Raw genomic sequence first — 23,182 nt, 5'->3', positions numbered from 1 at the left:
AGGCGCAATTTTTCACTTCAAACTTATTGGCCTTAAATTCATGAAATCATTGGTTGCACTTTAGACATATTTGGCCTTAAGTGCAATTTTTCACTTCAGACTAATTTTTTTATAACTTCAGACCCGATAAGTTTGAAGTTGATCGTAAAGGTAAAAATTGCATGGGGCGCCTATTTGGTCGCCCCCTTTTAACTTATACCCGTTTTGTTTTTTCGTTTGCATCTGTACCCATTTTTTTTGTTAAAAGCATTTTAAAAAGACGATTTTGCCTTCTTATATAAAAGACTATTGACAAACTGCACGACAAAAATTTAAGCATATTTAGGCTAAAATTTTAGCAAATGAACTAAAAAACTTCAGCTTGTTTAGACTGAAGTTTCGGATAAAACTCAAGACAAAAACTGTAGATTGCGTTACAAAACTTCAGCATGTTTTAGTATGAAGTTTTAGCAAATGAACTAAATAACTTCAGCACGCATTAGCAAAAATTCTTTAGAAAATTACATACTGCAAGACAAAAACTTAAGCATGTTTAGTCTGAAGTTTTAGCAAATGAACTAAATAACTTCAGCATGCATTAGCAAAAACTCATTAGAAAATTACATACTGCAAGACAAAAACTTAAGCATGTTTAGTCTGAAGTTTTAGCAAATGAACTAAAAAACTTAAGCATGTTTCGTCTGACGTTTTAGTAAATGAACTAAATAACTTAAGTATGTTTAGTCTGAAGTTTTAGCAAATGAACTAAATAACTTCAGCATGTTTAGACTGAAATTTTAGCAAATGAACTAAAAAGCTTAAGCATGTTTAGTATGAAGTTTTAGCAAATGAACTAAATAACTTCAGCATGTTTAGACTGAAGTTTCGGATAAAACTCATAAATATGTACACTGCAAGATATATAACTTCAGCATGTATTAGCATGAAGATTTAGCCTCAATATGAAACAACTACATGCTATATTAGCATGAAGTTTTAGCTTCAACATGAAACAACTTCATGCTACGTTAGCATGGAGTTTTAGCTTCAACGTGAAATAACTTCATGCAAGTGTGATTATGAAGATGAATCTGGATAAGTTTCTAATTTTTTTGATAAAGGTGCTGAGAGGAGAAGAGGGGATCTTTTTTCACGAATGAGGTTGCAGATCACGCGATTAATACGTGATGCAACTTTTATATCTTTTGTCAGGGGTATAATTGTCATATTATTACGGGTTTTTTGTCAGCTGGCTACCAAATCAATAATTTTTAAAAATAGTGTACAGGTTAAAAGATGGCACAAACATAAGGTACGACTGCAAATCGATAAAATAGCACGGTCTAGACAGTTTTCGGACTGGTCATTCAAAAATAGCCAGCGTTTACCAAATCAATGAAAAATAGCCACTATTTTGCTGCAACAAAGACCGGTCCAGCATAATATACTGGAGTTCGGTGCACCTGTGTATGAACTTCCAGCATATTATGCTGGAACTCCAACACACGGAAAGTTCCAGCATAATATACTGGAGATTCGAGCACTTGTGTATGAACTTTCAGCATGTTATACTGGACCGGTATACTCTGCTGGAACTCCAGTATATTATGCTGGAGTTCTAGTGTACTTATGCTGGAACTCCATCATATTATGCTGGAGTTCCAGCATACTTATCTTGGAACTCCAGTATAATATGCTGGAGTTCAAGTATACTTATGCTGGAACTCCAGCATAATATACTGGCGTATTTCCCGGGTTTTGAACAGTGTTTTCGCTCTGATTTATCTTTACATGAAAATTGGCTAGATTTCGATTACTTTGAAACTGGGCTATTTTTGAACGACCACTTGTAAATCTGGCTATTTTTAAATTTCTCCCCTGCAAATCCCCATCGGAACGTGGGTAGGCTTGTAAATTTTTTTGCAAAGTGGAATTGATTCAATTGTGATCCCAAAACCGGGTATAGACACAAAAGCCCCAAACTCCCATGAAACAAATATCAAGAAAGCAGGCCGCAAATATTTTCAAAAAGCCCATGAATAAAAAGTCCAAAGACCTTAAAGTCCAATAAGCCCATCTTCTCCACTTACACTCCTTAGGTCAAGAACACCCAAATCCTTCTGCTGCCATTCTTCTTCACCACTGTTAATCAGTTCCGCCCTAAACCCTAACTCGCGAACTCAGATTCTCAATAATGGCGGCATCGTACGAGTACGAAGACGGAGGTTTCCAACAGCAACCGGATTCAGCCGGGTACGACCCGAATTTTGTGCCGGATTCGGTGAAATCGTTCGTGGTTCATCTGTACAGGCACATCAGGGAGAAGAATGTTTACGAGATTCACCAGATGTACGAGTCCTCTTTTCAGACTTTAAGCGAGCGTATGTTCAAGGAAACTCCTTGGCCTTCAGTTGACGCCGTTGCGCATTACGTTGATAACGACCACGTTTTCTGCTTGCTATACCGTGAAATGTGGTTCCGTCACTTGTACGCTAGGCTTTCTCCTACTCTTAAACAGCGGATTGATTCTTGGGATAATTATTGCAGCCTTTTTCAGGTTCCTTTTTCTTTTTTCTTTGTTAAATGCCAATTTAGCGCCTTTTTATCTCTGTTTTTTGATTGTTGTGTTGGCTTGTGTAATTGTGGTATTCAGTGTAGCTGTTTCTGTAACATGTTATCTGAATTAGGATGTGTTGGAATTAGTTTTGAGTGAGCTCACTAAAACTAATCCGCTTTAGTTCCAAGCTAATTGGGGTCAGCTCCATGAGTCTCAGTATCCATTGGATTTAAACTATATACACCTACACTGTAATGAATTTTTTACACTACCAGTGTAATTAATGTTATTAAATGGGGTTGCCTGCAATTACCTTTTAAGTTACTTGATTGTGTAAATATTTTTTACATCATCAGAGTATAGAACTTAAACTCATATCCATTTCGTTCCATTTGCACACGTTTTGTTCCAATTCTCATAATTTGGACTCTTTCACACTAGAGGTTTTATTTAATTTTTACTTACATACATGGCTCTATATAGACTAAACAGACTCCTTGCATGTCGATATAGTTTAGGCCTAGCATAGTAACATGATTGCAAAGCTAGATTCATATTTGGAGTTCGAAGATGTTTTTGACATATATTGGTGACTAAATCAGGATTTTGAGTTGAATGATTTTTAGCATTTGGTACCTGATGTACTTTTCTGAATACTAATATACTTTTGTTAAAAGTATTCTCTTTTCTATATTATGTGTAGCTATGGTATATGTACATATAAGCATGTTGTCATTTTAGATGCCAAAACACCTGAAGTTCGCTATGTTTGGGATCTTTTTAATATAATATATTCTAAATTATGGTTACTGGTGTTGGAGCACATCATATTTGACCTCAACTCCCTAAATCATGCTCATTCTCCATAAAAGAAATAAAAACAACTAAAATAGAGAGAGAGGGGGATGGCATAATCTCCCCCCATCAGTAGACCGGTGACTACTATGGCTCTAGACTACTCCATAAGCCTAAATGAATCATTTTTATCAAAATTAATTGGACTGAGAATAAGTCTTGGGGGTTCTTGAGTTGCATCTGAGACAAATTAATTGGACTGAGAATAAGTTTTTTAATTGGGCTCAAGAAATTTTTAGTGTCAAGTTATAGCTGTAATGCAAGGAAACAAATGCAGGATGGGGACGGGGTAAGAAATGTTCTCTGGTTTGCTCCTGGCAGCTGTTTTGTTGGAAGCGTTTTAACTGTTTTCTTGTTGTTTATAGGCATTATTGATTTTTCTGGTGTTATTTGTTTTGACATAGGTTTAATAGGCGGAAAATTATGTGTATGTTTGTATAGTTGATTTTGTGGTTGCTTTTCTCGTTTCTGATTTTTCAATTCTTGTGGTATTTAGTCTTATCTATTTTATGGTGGGTCAGTCATATGTAAGGAAACAATGACACTATTTGCTAGATAATTTGCTCCCTTTGTACCAAATTGGTTGAGTACTGATGGCATCTGTTGTGGATGCCCTCTTTGAGATGCTCAAAAATTCTAGAAAGTCCTTGCTAGAGCCGTGACTACTAGTGTCTCAGTTTTGGTGAGATAATTATAAGCTAATTAGGCACACAATTTGAAATGTTACTTTCACTTGTATATTACTCAGGAGTTTAAGATGTTTGTTTTACACTTCTACTTGTGTTATTCCTTAACAAAAAAAATATTTGACTTGTGTATTATACTTGTGGTAGTGGAAGAAGATATTAACATAATAGTTGAAAAGTTAGAAAGATAAAGTGTCACATCACAGTTTAAAATTTGATAGTTAAATGAATTTGGATTCTAGATGGTTGGCTAGGGCTTCTACTGTTGAATGGTTAAATTAAGATGGAATCAAGAAAGACCGTTCAAAAAATGTGAACAAACTCGATAGGAAAGATGAATCAAGAAAGTGTCTTGCAGATAGTGGTCATTTAAGTAAGTGAAACTAGTCACTTGATTTGCTTCTAGGTGTAGTAGAATGGTGAACAAACTAGTAGAAATTCATTATACAATCATATTTTAAAATAGTGCTATAATAGGTTGACTAGTTTACACTACAAGGCTTTTTTTCAAGCATGAATCAGTCTTGGCCGGACTTAGGCTTGAAAAAAGTATTATGCTGAGCTCCCCCTCTCCCTCAGAAAAAAAGGGAGAAATAAAGAAAGGTTTGAGGTGAATTCGGTCTGACTAGCTCGTGACTTGGCTTAATTGATTTTTATTTTGAACAAGACCAAAATTTCATGACCGAGCTTCACTATAGAGACTCTTTTAATTTCCCATCACAAGTTTGGGCTTACTTTTTCTGGTCATGTCTGCTATTATGTGTTTTGGTACCTCTCGTTCCCTCAAACTACACACCGACATGGAGACATTCGTTTAATATATGCCGTTCTGGCTATTTTGATAGTTTTGGCCAAGCTTTACAGGGAATGAGGAATGGAATAATGCTATCATCTCCAAGGGTATGCTTGCTGTGTAGTTACCGTGGTGGTTATATATTGCTGAGAGATTATGAATAAGTACAACAAGAACAACTAAGTGTTGTATAAAATTTCTTTGATAACATTTGTTGCGAGACTGTTTGTACTGTATAAATTTCTTGGTCTCTCTCTCTCTCTCTCTCCTGATTCTATATAATCTCTCCATTTTGTGAGTCTTATCAAAAAAGTTAGTAGCATCTATCTGGTAGATGGACAAAGTTGGGGCCAGTACTCTGTAGGTCTTGCAGGGCGAATGTCTTTTTTAGGTGATGAATGCACTTTATTTACATTATAGATTGTGGTAGCTATATTATACTAAGCTTGCAGCTATGGAACAAAGCTGTCATTTATTGGCCTCGTGAAATAAGTCCAGAGTTTTACATATAGACTGTGCATTGCTGTAGGTTGTGCTGCATGGTGTGGTGAACATGCAATTGCCAAATCAGTGGTTGTGGGACATGGTAGATGAGTTTGTATACCAATTCCAGGCATTCTGTCAATACCGTGCAAAGATGAAGAACAAAACTGCGGAGGAGATTGCATTGCTGAAGCAATATGACCAGGTATGGCTTACAGATTGCAATGCCTTTTACTCTTCCGTTTTGTTTAACCTATTAATATTGTGTGATTTATAAATTCTGAAATATACTTTTGAAGTTTGTTTGGTTCTCTATTTTACTTTTAAAAATATTTTAACATTTTCTCTTGCTTTTCATTATTGTTTGCCTAATTACTCTTTTAAATTTGGTGATGACTTGGTTTTAGATAAAACTACGATAATTGTTTTGAATATTACAACATCGACTTAGGGTGATCTATGTTCACTTGAATTATTGGTTTCAGGAATTATGTATCTGCATATATTATAATGCAGTAACTGCATTCTGCAACATTGTTTTTTTTAACTGTGAAACCTGCAATATCGTTTTCTGGCATTTTAAATCTGGTTTTCAGTTTATTACCCAGAGGTCATTGACGTGCTGCATTTGAGTAATAGTTGCTCTTTAGCCTGTACTAAGGTCATACATTGCTGTGGCTGAGTAAGAGTTGCTCTTTAGCTTAGCTAAGGTCATACTTTGGCGTATGATGTTCATGCATGAATGGACAAAGGTTTAATGGCTTTAGTGATGGGACAAAAAGTGATGGTACTTTATTATTGATGGATATGAATTAAGCATTAAAGTGTAAGTGGCCATTATTTGAAGATATCGGGTTGGTTGTAAAACACCGACTTGGACATTTAAGATGTTTGTTTTTACCCATAGATTTCTGTATTATGATTTGTATTGGATTGGTTGTAAAACACTGAAGACATTTAACATGTTTGTTTTTACCCATAGATTTCTGTATTATGATTTGTATAAATCATGTATCATCTTGTCTAAATAATTTCTCTAATAATGATGTTTATTAGGCTTGGAATGTCTACGGTGTCCTCAACTTCTTACAAGCCCTTGTAGAGAAATCTACGATAATCCAAATATTGGAGAGGGAGAAGGAAGGTCTTGAAGAGTTTACTGCTACTGATGGGTATGATTACAGTGGTGGAAGTAATGTCTTGAAGGTTTTGGGTTATTTCAGCATGATAGGCTTGCTCAGAGTTCATTGTCTGTTGGGTGATTATCATACTGGCCTGAAGTGCTTGCGTCCAATTGACATAACTCAACAAGGTGTTTACACCAGTGTTATTGGGAGCCACATAACCACAATTTATCACTATGGCTTTGCTAATCTTATGTTGAGGAGGTATGTTGGTAATTATTTTGGCTCAGCTGTTGCATTTGTGTCGCATCTACTGCACATTCTGTATGATCATAAGCACTTTTATATAGCTAAGAAATTACTAAATGGATATCTTAAAATCTGCATTCCATTCTTCATTGTGTAAAATTGCTTGTAATATGTTATTATCAAATGAAAGAAACTAGCGGAATCTTCAAGAAAGGACTGTTGCCTTTTGTCATCGGAAACTGAAAAGATACAGTAGAGGCAAATGACATTGATTATATAAATTTGCAGCTTCACTAACCGGCTGATATTAAGAGTAGTGTGCACTTTGTTTTTCTTGAATGGTTAGGTAATGTTACTTTTCTGTGAATTGGAGAAGATACTGACACGTTGCTTATTATGTATCCACTAAATCTTTCTCAAAATAAGATACTCTCTCCGTTTATTTTTAGATGAGGTAGTTTGACTCGGCACGGAGTTTAAGAAATAAAAGAAGACTTGTGAAACTTGTGGTCTTAAAAGCTTTGTGGGGCCATGACATTTGTGTGGTTATAAAAGCTTTTCATTAAGGATAAAATGGATAAAATGAAGAGTTTAAAGTTGTTATTTCCAAATTTAGAAATGTGTCATTTATTTTGGAACAGACTAAAAAGGAAAGTACCCAATCTAATTTGAAACGGAGGGAGTATTGTTTAGTATTGCTGGTTTACAGACAATTTGTAATAACAGTGGAAGTCGGATGATATTTTCCTTCCTTGATCATGTGATTAGATTTCGTTCTGCGAAAAGTGGCGATTCTCTTTTTTTCTTCTTAAATCAACAAGGAGCCACCTCATCAAGTTCCCAAGTGCTTAAAGTTCTAATTGTGTTTACTTTGGCTTTAGCAGAGTAGTTTTATTTTCTCTAATCTGGAAAATGGATTCATTGTGTTACAGGTATGTAGACGCTATCCAAGAATTTAACAAAATCCTTCTATATATTTATAAGACAAAGCAGTATCACCAGAAGTCACCCCAGTACGAGCAGATACTGAAGAAAAATGAGCAGATGTATGCTCTGTTGGCTATATCTTTGTCACTGTGCCCTCAAATGAAACTTGTTGAAGAAACTGTCAATTCTCAATTAAGGGAGAAGTATGGTGAGAAGATGGCGAGAATGCAAAGATATGATGATGAGGCTTTTGCCCTCTATGACGAACTCTTCTCATATGCATGTCCAAAGTTCATTACTCCCTCTGCTCCAAGTTTTGAGGAGCCTCTTGTAAATTACAACCAGGTATACAACACCTGTTTTAACTGGACTTAATTTCTGTCCTCTCTATCCAACTTGCAAGCTGAGGTTAAACATTTAGAGAAAAAGTAGATATAGATTGTACTCCCCAGCCCTCGATGCAAATGTTCATTTATTGCTAGAAATGTTTGCTTAGAATACATCCAATTTGCTCCTCACTCCTCCATGCAAGTATCCTTGTGTAGTTCGTGTGACTATTGCGCCTTGTTTCTCATTTCTTGACTGCACTTTTTGAACTACCATGAAAGGATGGCTTTGTATGCTTCACATCACATCACATGTTTTCTTCAGCTTTTACTCAGCTGTGGCGTTGCTGCTAAATTTTGTTATGTTGTCTGCTTCAGGATGCGTATAGGCTACAGTTGAAGCTCTTCCTTTATGAAGTGAAGCAGCAACAATTATTAGCCGGTGTTAGGACCTTTTTGAAAGTCTATTCAACAATCTCCCTGGGGAAGCTTGCAAATTACATGGAAGTGGATGAACCCACTTTAAGGTCTCAAACATCTTATGCTTTTAGTAGATTTGTTATGGTGCACTTTTCAAGTGATCTATGATTTTGTGGGCTTATAATATACTGAGTACAATATTACACAGGACAATTTTGATGACATACAAGCACAAAACACATGCTGTCGATTCCGATGGGAAGATAACTTCTAATGCTGATGTGGACTTCTACATTGATGAAGTAAGAAACACATGATATGTAAATATCTGGTTCTTTTTTGTTCATTTACTTCTTTCTTTATTGGGTAGTAGTTGGCTGACAACAATATTTACTTAACACAATCTAGATAATGTGTGTGTTGTTTTGTGGTGGTTATTCTTGTTGGATCTTATTCAAGTAATGCCTTTTTGAGTAGTTCAGGAATAGTCAACTTTTTGTTGGCATCTACCTTTGTTTTCTGTCGAGAGATGCAAACAAGTACTGTGGCCTGCTTCTCTTATTTGATTGTGTTGCTGGTTCCGATGTTGGATTATTCTTTCTCATAGGCCTTCAGTACTAGTAGTCTTGGAGGATAAGTATATGTAAAATCTGATATGACCTAGTTCGCGTTGTTCTCTCGTGAGCAGAGTAAATACTTGATACGTTCTGTGAAGTGATTCACATTGTATTTGGTTTCAGGACATGATCCGCGTAGTAGAATCTAAACCCGCCAAGAAGTATGGAGATTACTTCTTGCGTCAGATTGTGAAGGTAATTCGTCTATAGCATTTTAAGTCAGTTTTTTCTTTCAATTTCTCTTGCAAATACTCATGCAATGTGTGCATAACTTGATTGCATCTGTTTGTGTTTTTCCAGCTTGAAGGGATCATGACTGATATTGACAGGATAAAGCTGGAGTAAGCTATCTTCCTATGTTCTAGTATTAGTGCTAGCTTATTTTGAGCTTTCATTTTTGTACTCGAAAGCAAGGAGGAAAATGCATAAAGTGGAAAAAGTATACATTTTGTTGTTCCCCCTTTGAGACTCTGTGTTACCGGAAGTTGATTAATGACCAGTTAAATCCAATTTTTTCTAGTGTTGTAATCTCTTAATACAAGGTTGGCTTTTGTTAGAAGTTGAAAACCCCTAGAGCTTTGGGTTCAGCTGACAACGTTAACTGCTTGCATTAGATCTGTTATTGATGCCTGCACTGCCATTTAAATCTGGTGCTTATGCTGTCGTTGACTGATTTTGTAGGTATAGTTTAATAGTGGGTTTTGTTTCTCTTTCAGTATTGATTGTGGTTTCTACCAAAAAATAGGGGTGTGCATTCGATTTATCGATTCGCTTTTGAATTATCGATTATCGATTTGTACATGTGCTTATCGTTATCGATTTGTACATGTGCTTATCGTTATCGTTTAAATAAGGTTTTGATTTTTTCGATTTCGATTTATCGATTTTGGGGGCTTATCGATTCGGTTATTGATTATAGCAATAAGAAAATTTGCGGGATTCCACGGGAAGTATATCACTATAAACGCGCCTAACTAATATGGACAAAGAAGCTAAAATAAGATTAGCACCATTTATAATATAAAAATTGTGTCAACAAGCACATGCAACAAAACTAAAGTAAGGGATCAAATGTATGCCACCAACAAACAAAACACATCATCACGGCTAATTCTGTTTTCCATTAATTTGAACTTCATTCCCTTGATCTTTAAATATGATCATTCCTTAAATGTGGTAGAGGAAATAATAGGGTAAGGGACTTAGGGTAAAAGAAAGGGCATAGATTAGGGAAAATAATATTGTATAACCGCTTTCAAAATAGTAGCGGAATATATATATACAATGTGTATGTTATATTAATCTACACAAATGGGTAATTACTCATTTAACAAGTGTCTACAGTCTAGGGGTGTGCATTCGATTTATCGATTCGATTTTGACCCTTATCGATAATTACTTATCGATTATCGATTTGTACATATGCTTATCGTTATCGTTTCAATAAGGTCTCGATTTTTTCGATTTCGATTTCGATAACAAATAATCGATTCGATTTATCGATAAACTTATTCGAATGCACACCCCTACCAAAAAATGGTCGATTCCATCAATGATAATCTAAAAGAGCTGGTTATTTTTAAAATCAGAAAACGATTTAGTTTTAATTATTGCCAAGCATTTGCAGTTTATATTTTCTGGTTACATGTTCTTATTATTATCGTATAAGGATGATTGCCTATCAACAATCTTAGATGCTCACAAAATATCTTTACTTGGCCCGTAAGTGTGTACACAAAACTAATAGATGCATAACATATGTTAAGCACGCTGACCTTTTTCACTTAGTTATAGTCAATTAACATATTTTTGACGTTATATGTATTGCCTTCGCTTGTCTTTTAATAGACGGTCATAATATTGTATGGTAAGGAAAAAAAAGCGAAGAACGAAACGATATTTTGTACTTTTCTTACTCCTAAAACTAAAAGGGGTATTTTCTTAAAAGTATTTTTGTGATATGCACAGTTCCGTAATTTGTTAGTTAAAAGGAGTTTGAAACATCATAACCTTTTCTAGAAACAGTGTAAACCTTAGGCATCTGAAATGTTCTCGCTTGATGTTATAATGCGTGCTAATCATCATTAAATTCTTTTTTCCAAGCATTGTTACTACAATGCAAAAGCCAAAATATGTGAATAGTAGTGTGCATAGTCAACAAAGTACCTACCTCCACACCAACCAACTTTCAAAGTATTCTCCAACCCCTTCTTTTCAATGTGTAATTAAGGATAAACTCTTTTCTCTTTGCTAAAACACAAAATGCCTAGAGTATTAAAGCTCATTTTCCTTTCAGAATAAATTAGCGGCACGTAAAAAAGAGCTGGCTCGCATACGTGGTTTGGTTGATTGACTTGAATAATGGTAAGGTGGTGCAGCAGGTGTTGGTTGCAGCAGTCAATGAGGGCACTCAACCTCTTTGTTAACATTCTTGGAGTTGCCATGATTCTTTACTCCCTTTGCCTTCTCAAGACTTGGACTGATGATCGATGGCTTTTCTCGTCTGCTTTCGCCTTCGCCCATTCCTAAACCTTGGTACGTAACACATTACATTCAACTATTTCCCTTGCTCATACAACAATGCTTGCTGGAGTTTGTATGCTATTCATTCTTCTTAAAGGTCTGCTCTCGGTCATTTCACATGCTACCTTACAAAGACGTGGTTAATGCGAACCTGTTTTTTCCTCTGTCAAAATTACCTAACGTTAGTTCTCCTAATAGTTTATTGATTTAGTAGCTAATAATCATTGATCATGGGTATTTATAAGTGGATGGAATAAAAACATACAATCAATTTAATTAAAGGTTAAATTTGCTTACTTTGGTAATGAAATACCAAAATCAGATCTACATATAATCGATGAATAGAGAGGAAAAAAAATCCCCCTTCCTTTTCATGAATTCAATTTGGTAATTACCTAGTTTGTTTTATACGCTTGACTTCTTCATTATGAAAGACATCATTATTGCTAACAATGCATCGGAAAACTTGTCTATTGAAACAGGTTCATCTATACATGCTTAGGGATTGGAATTGTTGCCTGCTTGAGCTGTCTCTCTGCTCATATGGTCGCTAACTCTATGACTACTTCAATACTTGCTCTTGTATCCTTCACATCATGTTGTTCATTAGCCAATAACTAACCCAATTTTTTTACACAAGGGTTTTGGTGGGATGTATAGGATATCTCCATCTTTAACTAAAGGTTTCGGTTCGAGCCCTAAGAATAAAAAAAAATCATGATAACGATCGGAGCTCTTCCCCAATTAATGGGCCTTACGCGGCGCAAGTCCAGATTAGTCAGGGTTCCAATGTAAATATCCGACACCGAGTGAGATTCAAAAAAAGAAAATAACTAACCCATCTTTTGAATTTATCTCCTAAATAAACGAATTTAAACAAATGAAAAAATTATTACTTGATGTGGTTTTCAAACTACTAATAACATTTAAATGAATTAACACAAATATAATATCAATAGCAAACTTTGACATTAAAAATATTCCAAGTGTAATAAAAATTGAAATAGATGTAATGGTAAACTTTATTGTCTTTTAAACTGTTTCCTCACTGCAACTCGTGCTCCTAAACTTACTAGCTTCTTTTATGTAACAAAATATATTTCAAGGCGTATAAAGTACTTTTCAAAACTTATATGTTATAATATTTTTAAACTCTCAGTGATTTTTGTATATTGCATAATATGGAACCAATTTGGCACCCACATTTTCTTTTAGAAACTCTTGAGTTCTCGTTTATTTTCCCCTAATGACATCAATTTTTTTAAACCTTAGCCACTATGTCAGTACATCATATTTGTATGTGTCCTTCTTGGGGTCCAAGGTTCCATTATTTTCTCGACATTCTTCAAGATTGACTGGCGATGGGTATGTCTTCAACTCTTTACTAATATTGCATAACTCTCACTCTTAATTACCATTTTACTTAATAATTTCTTGAAGATTAAAATACTCGACTTTATAAATATATTGAGTCTTGGTGGAAAAAGAGTTTAAAATGATAATTTGAAAAGTGATAAGTTGAAATAGTTGGTTAAAGAAATTTCATATTAAAACTGAACAATTTAATCTGAATTGTTGGAGGGAAAAGAGTGCCATTTTAAGAAGTAGGTCATTATTTGAGATATACGTAATACATATAAAATTACTTGACCAAAATGAGATCGAGGTAGTATATGGTGGATGCAGCAGGTAACCGGTAAAATAGTCGAGGTGCATACAAACTTGACTACCACTATTCATACAAGAAAAAAGATAATAATAATAAAAAAGAGAGAATAGACTTATAAAGGGGTAATCAGCTTAATGAACTTCGATTTTTAGTTCTTCTACTTGAGTACAAGTAATTCACTTTCTCTTGGCCTATTACAGAACATTAACCATTACATCGACGATAGCCACAGAAAGTTCAAGAATTTTGTACTCTTCCACCTAGTCATATGTAAACTGGTTACACTTTTAGTATTCTTGATCCAGGTAAATCTTAACGTTGGAAATTTTTTTTACATGAAAAGAATTACTATATCTTTGTGATTATGACTATCATTTTATGTAAGATATGATAAATATTTTGTATGTTCAGATGAAGGCTGTTTTGCTTGCTATGATTATTTGGGCCATGGGAGTTTGTAACTGTTCCTCTAATTCCAAATGGTACATACTCATTCTTGGTTGATCAAAATGCAGATGAACTACATGATCCTAGGGCTGTTGAAATTAATCTTGAAGTTGAGTAGCCATGCAATCTGTTGTATCTTTATATTCATTATTTTAACTTTCTTTTTGGTGGTTAGAGAGGTAAAAAATTAGTAATTCTATCTTATTTATACCATCATATTTTGTACATATCTCTGATAGATTTTTGAGTTTATCTCCTGTAGGTGTTACGCTTATCTAATTAAAGTATAATAATGTATTTTCTCATTGTAAATAGAAGCAGAATTCAAGTTCGCATGTCATCATATTTTATTAGTTTAATTGCTCCAACAAATCAAAGTTGTATAGGCTAAAATCTGCCCAAAGGAATTTAGCATAAACTGGTATTAAGGAAAAAGATGCGGTCGAGGTCGACTAAGAAACAGTGGGACTCGTGGCCGGGCAGCCAACAATGGTCGAGGTCGAGCAACAAGGACATAGCACTAACGACTAGTTTTTGTAATAAGATATTAAATATTCTCTGCACTTGTACCATTATGGTTGATTAGGGATATGTCTCATATAAATAAAAAAAGAGATAAGGGGATAAGGCATGTAATATTCATTTTGATAAGAACACTTTTTGAGAACAAGACTCTCTCTCTAGCAATGATACAAACTCTACCTTTTTACTAAGATTCCATCATCTATTATTTCATACTTTTCCATCAGATCCGAGAATAGTTCCAGCATTCTAGGATTTGTCTGTCATTCATCACTGTCAGAAAGAAGAATCATCTACCTTATTCAATATTGGGTGAATCATACTCCTTATTTACATAAATACCATTTATCGTTATTTATTTCTTGATGTTCCTCTATTATTGCTCAAATTCTTTGGAATAATAAATGCGCACTATTTTCAGTTCCCCATCAGCATTATCTCCCGTTATTTATGCTAACTAGTTCTGAATCCAGAGATATTATCATTAACTAGGTTTAACCCTTTATTACATAAGATTTAATAGTTTAACCGAAAGTTTATATTTTTTGGTCAAACAATATGGCGCAGTATGTGGGGATTTCCTAGTTAAATTTTTAGTTTCTTCTAGATCTATAACTAGCACGGGTTGCTAACAAAAAAAAAACAGAACGAAGCTTCTTTTCCATGTACACACAGATCTGACATGGTAGGTAATGGAGAAGAAAGAATGAGGGTAGTGACTGACCTAACCACCAATCTCTTGAACACCATCAATGAAGTTTCTGAGACAGAAGGCGAGGACATGACGCCTAATGCCTCTCCCAGGCGAGATGGGTCGCCTCTCCCTCACGGCAGTATCGCAACGTCCCGTGGTAAAGGAGCCTCCACGTCCATGACGGAAGAGACACCACCAGCGGTGAAAAATCTCCTTGAGGCTTGGCTAACTGACACGCTAACCAACATCCTCCACAAGCCCGCTCAGGATACAGTCATAGAAAATGCAAGAAGTTGCGTTACAACCGATTACGATCGAGCAACATGGCCCTTTCCCTCCAATAACAGGTTCTACTCACAGTGTTAATAATGTAGGTGACAACACCCTTAGAACCATTTCGGAAAAGATGGAGAACAATAACAAAGTGCTTGATAGTAGCCTATATTATGTGATGTAGATGCTATTTATGCCCTAAGTTAACCATATTTTATTGATGATTTAAGTGCTAAATGATAACAAAATGCTCTAATTGAGGTTTTTATGCTTTGTAGGAGCTACTCCGAGTTAGGAGGAGGAAATAGAGTGTTTTGGGGTCAAATATGTAGATACAAGGCCAATCGAGAAGAGCCCGGATGAAAACGAGCAAGAAAAGGCGAAGAAAAAATGGGCAACAGTCCACCGCGATCGCGGTCGGGCCGCGGCTGGAATGCGGTGGAAAAAGGCGCAAAACAGAATTGTCTAAAACGACCGCAGTTGGCCCGGGACCGCGGTCGATCTGGAGAATGCCAAGACAGTCCAGGGGCCAAAGTGTAAAGTGTGGGAAACTATCCTAACCCTATATAAACTCAACAAACTCGCCCAAGTTAAGGTTAAGCTTGTTTTTAGACTCAATTGGAGGCAAAAACAAGTGTGAGAAGAGCAAGACACCATTAGAGTTTTTCATTCTTCTTCCTGTTATCATTATTTTGTGAATTAGGAATTATTTTATGGCTTTATCTTGTTTTACCATGAGTAGCTAAACATTTATTCTAGGGTTGATGGAACCAATTATTGGATGAAGTCTTGATTACGTTTTGATATAATTAAGCCGTTTCTTATTCTATAATTGTTCAACTATGTATTTCCTGTGATTAATTGAAAGGGCCCTTGATTAATCGTGTCTAGTTATCTTGTGTTGTTTGAGAAAGAACACTGGGTTAGATTGTTGTTGAGCAACACGACTTTCGGGTCAGTTAAGAGATTAGTTACTTGAATTTAAAAGCAGGGTTAGTGATAACGAAGCTTTGGTGGAATAATTCTGAGTTGCATAAATTGTTAACGAGAGTAGTTCGAGAGAATGCTTCTAGTAAATTATCGTAATTGATCGAGAGATAATTGCGGTAACCTAGAACTCATATTTCTTATAGAGTATTACGACGAGATTATAGCTAACGTGTCGGGAATTAATCCGACAATTGGGGAAATCAATAACCCTAGACCATTTTACCATTGAATTCAACTCTATTCTTGATTATTGCTAGTTTTATTATTGTTTTTTCATTACTTAACTAGATTCTACTCATTATCCATTAAAAATCTTGCATCCGGGGATTGTTTGAGCTATTCATTAGATGTGTTAAAAGTTGTAGTAAATAGGTTAGTTCCCTGTGGGATTCGACTCCGGACTGAACCGAATTATATATTTGCAGCGACCGCTTAGTCCTTTTTATAAGGCGTAGTTGGGCGTGATCACATTTTGGCGCCGTTGCCGGGGAAATAACGGTGTTATTTATTGCAACTTTGAAGAATTGCTAAGATTATTGGTCTTGATAAAATTTCTATGGTGTAAAATATTTCCATTGAAATTCTCACGGTTGAACTCTTCTGTAACTCAGGTGCATGCCTAGAAGCTCTTCGAGAACTGGTGAACTCTTTGAAGGACCCTCAGATCCCGAGAAAGTATTCCGGACATTGAACCGGGCTAACAAGAAGAGCAAACAGCTGAAACAAAGCGAAAAAACTGAAATTGAAATGGATGACGTAAACAACGTCAACGGGAATAACAAGAATGATCGAGATGACCCAAACGCCAGAGTGGTAGCACCTCTTGTGCCAGAAGCTGCTCTTTATGATTGGGCGCAACCAACTGCTGATAACCTGGCCAAAGCAATTGCGGTTCCTCCCATACAAGCGGAGACATTCCAGCTTATCAACAACATGCTGCACCTGTTGCAGAATAAAAGGCTGTTCTCAGGGTCATACATCGAAGACCCAGAACAACATCTGAAGAACTTCCTATCAATATGTGTCACTCAAAGACAACCGAATGTGACCCCTGAGGCAATCAAATTATTATTGTTCCCATTCTCAGTAACTGGGGAGGCTCAAACTTGGCTGAATTTGCTCCCAATAAACTCCATTGCTACTTGGGAGGAACTAGTCATGCAGTTCTTAAACAAGTTTTAGCCACCCAACAAAACTGCGAGGCAGATTGATGAGATATTGCAATTCAGGTAGAAACCGTCTGAGACCTTGCAAGAGACCTGGGAGAGGTTTAAGGGCATGTTGGTGAAGTGCCCTCACCATGGCATTCCGGATCAGATGCTGGGACAGAGATTCTATATGGGTTTGGCTGACAGTCTGAAGGCCAATGAGATGCTTCTGCCGGGGGTGCATTCTTGAGCAAAACTTTCACAGAGTGCAAGATTCTTCTTGACAATATGTCTCAAAATTCAGGTTGGATGACGAGAGACACAACACTCACTCCAATAGTGCATTTTGTCGATCTTGACCCAAACAACACACATGCAGAAAACATAGTCACTCTTATGACCCAGATGAGCTTGCTGACAAAGAAAATGATGAGACGGGTACGAAACAAGTACACATTGTGGATACCACAAATGGAGGCTTGTGCACTCCTTGCATAAACCATTCATATGTGTGCTCGTGGAGTAGAGAGAATGACAACCAGGGATTCACATAATACATGAATTATGTCAATAATTTTGGAGGTCAGAGGCAAGGTGGGCAGCAATGGGGACCAATAGCAAACCAGCAGTACAGACCGAATCGGCCATAGCACAACCCCAATCCAGGAGGAGCACGACCACAAGGCCAAGTCATACCTTACCAAAGGCAACATGGCTATAATCAGCAACGCCAACAACAATTGACCTACCAACCACCTCATCAACAATAGGATAGTAACATGATCAAAATCAGGGGTATGCTGCAACAACACATTGGGACAAATGTAAAGATGCAAGAGAAGTTAGATGCACATGATTCAACAATCAAAGGCATTTAAACTCAATTGGGATAACTATCTATGGCCTTGAACAATCGCCCACAAGGAACATTGCGTGCAGATACAAACGTTAATCCAAAGGAGCAGAACCCGAATCAGCTCATGGCAGTGAGTCTTAGGAATGGGAGACATTTAGACAGGGAGCAAGAAGTTGCTCAATCCAGGAGAGAGACAACGCCAGCTACTCCAACTGCTCCAGTTACATTCGAGACCGATGAGTCGGCAGAGCTCACCGAGGTTGTAATCGAGCAAGCAAAGGTTGACAAGGGTAAGGAGAAGGAAGGTGAACAACTCTCAGAACAGGTAGGAGAAAAAGATTCCAGCAAAGAAAAGATGCAAAGCAGTGGGCAAAGGTTGATCCCTGCACCATTCCCTCAGAGGTTGGCAAAGCAAAAGAAAGATGATCAATACAGGAAATTCGTGGAAATGCTCAGACAAATTCAATTAAATATTCCACTGATGATATGCTTGTTCAAGTGGGGAAATTTGTATTCCCCGCAGACTTCGTCATTCTTGACTGTCAGGTGGATAAAGAGATACCAATCATTCTGGGCAGGCCGCTTTTTGCCACTGGGAGAGCATTGATTGATTGTGAGACTAGGGAATTGAAAATGAGGTTGAACAATGAAGAAATCATATTCAGTGTTCAACAATCTATGAGGAGACCCAGCGAATTTGCAAATTGCTCACTAGTGGAGGCCGTACATGTGATACTACAAGAGGAGGATGAGACTATTAATGTCAGGGATCCGTTAGAAGCTTGCTTGATGAATCTGGAACATGAGGATGGTGCGGAGTTGGCAGAGTGGGTCATGGCTCTCGATGGTCAAGGGTTCTGGGCAAGGGAACCCCAGTTCGATCCCCTACACTTAGAAGAAAGAACACCACCACCTGTGAAGCCATCGATAGAGGAGCCACCACAGTTGGACCTGAAACCGTTTCCAGCTCACCTCAGGTACGCTTTCTTAAGGCATAATTCTACTTTACCTATTATTATATCATCGGGTTTGCTAGCTGTGCAGGTAGAGCAACTCCTACAGGTGTTACAGGAATGTAAGACTGCCATTGGTTGGACCATGGCGGACATAAAGGGCATCAACCCAGATTTTTGTATGCACAAGATTCTCCTGGAAGAAGGGCACAAAACTTCTAGAGAACATCAACGAAAGCTGAACCCGAATATGAAAGAGGTAGTGAAGAAGGATGTGATCAAATGGTTAGATGCGGGTATCATCTTCCCCATCTCTGACAGCAATTGGGTCATTCCTGTCCAATGTGTGCCGAAAAAGGGAGGAAAGATGGTAATGCAGAATGAGAAGAACGAGTTAATCTCAACTCGTACAGTCACGAGGTGGCGAATTTTCATGGACTATCGGAAACTGAACACAACCACCCAGAAGGACCATTTCCTCTTGCCTTTCATTGACCAGATGTTGTACATGTTAGTTAGGCGATCTCACTTCTATTTCTTGGACGGATACTCGGGGTATAACCAGATCTCAATAGTCTCGGAAGATAGAGAGAAAATGTCCTTCACGTGTCCGTATGGCATCTTTTCCTTTCAGAGAATGCCCTTTGGACTTTGCAATGCACCGGCTACATTCCAGCGGTGCATGTTAGCCACTTTCACTGACATGGTTGAGGATATTATGGAGGTGTTTATGGATGATTTCTTCATGGTGGGGGATTCATTCGAAGATTGTCTTGACAACCTAAGAAGAGTGCTCAAAAGATGTGTGGAGACAAATCTAGTGCTGAATTGGGAGAAGTGCCATTTTATGGTACAAGAAGGAATAGTGTTGGGGCATCGAGTGTCCAAAAAAGGGAATTGAAGTTGACCAAGCCAAGGTTGATGTGATTGAGAAGCTACCGCCACCCACTTCGGTAAAGGCAGTGAGAAGTTTCCTTGGGCACGCTGGGTTCTATAGGCGGTTCATTAAGGATTTTTCAAAGATTGCTAACCCCTTATGTAAGCTGCTTGAAAAGACCAGCCCTTTGAGTTTTCTGATGATTGCAAGTTGGCCTTTGAGGAGCTGAAAAAGAGACTGGTGACTGCACCCATCATTGTTGCACCCAACTGGGAGCAACCATTCGAGCTCATGTGCGACGCCAGTGATTATGCTATAGGAGCAGTCTTAAGGCAACGCAAAGACAAGATGATGCACCCGATTTACTATGCAAGCAGGATGCTCAGTGGTGCACAGCTTAATTACACTGTCACGGAAAAGGAAATGCTCACTGTAGTGTTTGCCTTCGACAAATTCAGGTCGTACTTAATTGGCTCAAAAGTTATTGTTTATACTGACCATGCAGCAATTAGGTACTTGATAGCATTGAAGGAGTCAAAGCCACGCTTGATTCGATGGGTTCTTTTGCTACAAGAATTCGATCTAGAAATCCGTGACAGAAAGGGGACAGACAATCAAGTGGCAGACCACCTCTCGAGGTTGGAAGGAGCAGAAAGAAGAATGGAGGTTGAAGATATCACAGAGACATTCCCGGATGAACAGTTACTTGCTGTGACAATGGAGGAGGCGCCACGGTATGCTGATATTGCTAATTACTTAGCAAGCGGTATTGTACCTTATGATCTCTCCTCAATTCAAAAGAAAAAGTTCTTCAGTGATTGTCGATCTTACTATTGGGATGAACCTCTACTTTTTAAGATATGTGTTGATAACATGATCCGGAGGTGTATCCTCGAGAAAGATCAACATTGATGTTTTAAGTGCTAAATGATAACAAAATGCTCTAATTGAGGTTTTTATGCTTTGCAGGAGCTACTCCGAGTTAGGAGGAGGATATAGAGTGTTTTGGGGTCAAATATGTAGATACAAGTCCAATCGAGAAGAGCCCAGATGAAAACGAGCAAGAAAAGGCGAAGAAAAAATGGGCAACAGTCCACCGCGACCGCGGTCGGGCCGCGACTGGAACGCGGTGGAAGAAGGAGCAAAACCGAATTATCTAAAACGACCGCGGTTGGCCCGCGACCGCGGTCGATCTGGAGAATGCCAAGAAAGTTCAGGGGCCAAAGTGTAAAACGTGGGAAACTATCCTAACCCTATATAAACTCAACAAACTCTCCCAAGTTAAGGTTAAGCTTGTTTTTAGACTCAATTGGAGTCAAGAACAAGTGTGAGAAGAGCAAGACACCATTCGAGTTTTTCATTCTTCTTCCTATTATCATTATTTTGTGAATTATGAATTATTTTATGGCTTTATCTCGTTTTACCATGAGTAGCTAAACTTTTAATCTAGGTTTGATGGAACCAATTGTTGGATGAAGTCTTGATTACGTTTTGATATAATTAAGCCGCTTCTTATTCTATAATTGATCAACTATGTGTTTTCCTGTGATTAATTGAAAGGCCCCTTGATTAATCGTGTCTAGTTACCTTGTGTTGTATGAGAAAGAACACTGGGTTAGATTGTTGTTGAGCAACACCACTTTCGGGTAAGTTAAGAGATTATTTACTTGAATTTAAAAGCAGGGTTAGAGATACCGAAGCTTTGGTGGAATAATTCTGAGTTACATAAATTGTTAACTAGAGTAGTTTGAGAGAATGCTTCTAGTAAATTATCGTAATTGATCGAGAGATAATTGCGGTAACCTAGAACTCATATTTCATATAGAGTATTACAACGAGATTATAGCTAACGTGTTAGGAATTAATCCGACAATTGGGGAAATTAATAACCCTAGACCATTTTAATTCAACTCTATTCTTGATTATTGCTAGTTTTATTATTGTTTTTTCATTAGTTAACTAGATTCTACTCATTATCCATTAAAAATCTTGCATCCGGGGATTGTTTGAGCTATTCATTAGCAGTGTTAAAAGTTGTAGTAAATAGGTTAGTTCCCTGTGGGATTTGACTCCGGATTGAACCGGATTATATATTTGCAGCGACCGCTTAGTCCTTTTTATAAGGCGTAGTTGGGCGTGATCAGTGCTTCGGGAACAAATGAGAGAGCACCAAGAAAGGGTCGACAAAATACCAGGGGCCCCAAAACTCTTGCCAAAGAGAGATGCCGGTAGGTTTGTCGAGCAACCATACAGAGATGAAGCCGCCCCGCATGCCATACCAAAGACCTTCAAAATGCCGCCCTATCTGAAAATATATGATGGTATGACCGATCCCGAAGATCATGTAACTCACTATGTCACCGCTGAAAAAGGCAATGACCTCGCCAAGGAAAAAGTATCCTCCATCTCGTTGAAGAAATTCGGCGAAACCCTCACCGGAGGAGCATTGACTTGGTATTCACATCTGCCCGCACATTCCATCGAAACAATCGAAGAGATGACTGACAAGTTCGTAAAGGCCCATGCTGGGGCCAAAAAGGCGGAGGCGAGAGTGAATGATATATTCGCTATCAAACAATCGCCCGGAGAAGGATTGAGAGACTTCCTCGTCCGATTCAACTGAGTAAGAATGACCTTAGCAAATATATAAGAAGGAATGGTCGTTGTAGCTTTCCAAAAAGGATTGAGCAGGAATGGTTCAAGGGCGACCAGAAGGTTGTTAAGTCGGCTTATCAAATATCCCCCAACTACTTGGGATGAGATATATAACGCCTACTGTGCTGAAGTCCGAACAAATGAGGACGACCTGAATGGGCCAACTCATCTACTGACCTCGGTACAAGCCGAATCCAGGAAGTATCGAAGAAATGATATCGGGAGGGACCTCATAGATCCATGAACTAACCGAGAACAACATTAGCCATATGTCAGAAGCACTATCGCGCCCCCCTCCCGCCACGAAGAGGGCCCACCCAGACTATAGACAAGGACTCAACGGAACGAGAGAGGTATGCCTCCTTTATTATCCACTCACAATTTTTGTGCATCACCTTCAGAAATAGTCTACGCATCGGAGAAGCTCGGAGCGAAGGTAAAGTGGCCATAAAAGATGTTAGATCCAAACACCAGAAATTTAGACGCACTCTGCGTGTTCCACTAAGGACGAGGGCACAAAACCGAGGACTGCATCGCCCTAAGACATGAGGTCGTAAAC

At 37.7% G+C, this 23,182-nt stretch overlaps 1 protein-coding gene across 1 annotated transcript; it reads left to right on the top strand.

The window, feature by feature from the left end:
- The first annotated feature begins 2,058 nt into the window (after positions 1-2,058).
- LOC109241054 (eukaryotic translation initiation factor 3 subunit L-like) lies at positions 2,059-9,662 on the top strand. Its single transcript, XM_019407765.1, has 8 exons — positions 2,059-2,536; positions 5,400-5,558; positions 6,410-6,741; positions 7,659-7,998; positions 8,358-8,506; positions 8,608-8,701; positions 9,140-9,211; positions 9,317-9,662. Exons 1-8 carry the CDS (start codon positions 2,174-2,176, stop codon positions 9,359-9,361), a joined length of 1,554 nt encoding a protein of 517 aa, XP_019263310.1. The 5' UTR covers positions 2,059-2,173; the 3' UTR covers positions 9,362-9,662.
- The last annotated feature ends 13,520 nt before the right edge of the window (positions 9,663-23,182 follow it).

Source organism: Nicotiana attenuata, unplaced genomic scaffold (genome assembly GCF_001879085.1).
Source record: "Nicotiana attenuata strain UT unplaced genomic scaffold, NIATTr2, whole genome shotgun sequence".
Taxonomy (NCBI): domain Eukaryota; kingdom Viridiplantae; phylum Streptophyta; class Magnoliopsida; order Solanales; family Solanaceae; genus Nicotiana; species Nicotiana attenuata.
This window is presented reverse-complemented; position numbering and strand designations above follow the sequence as displayed.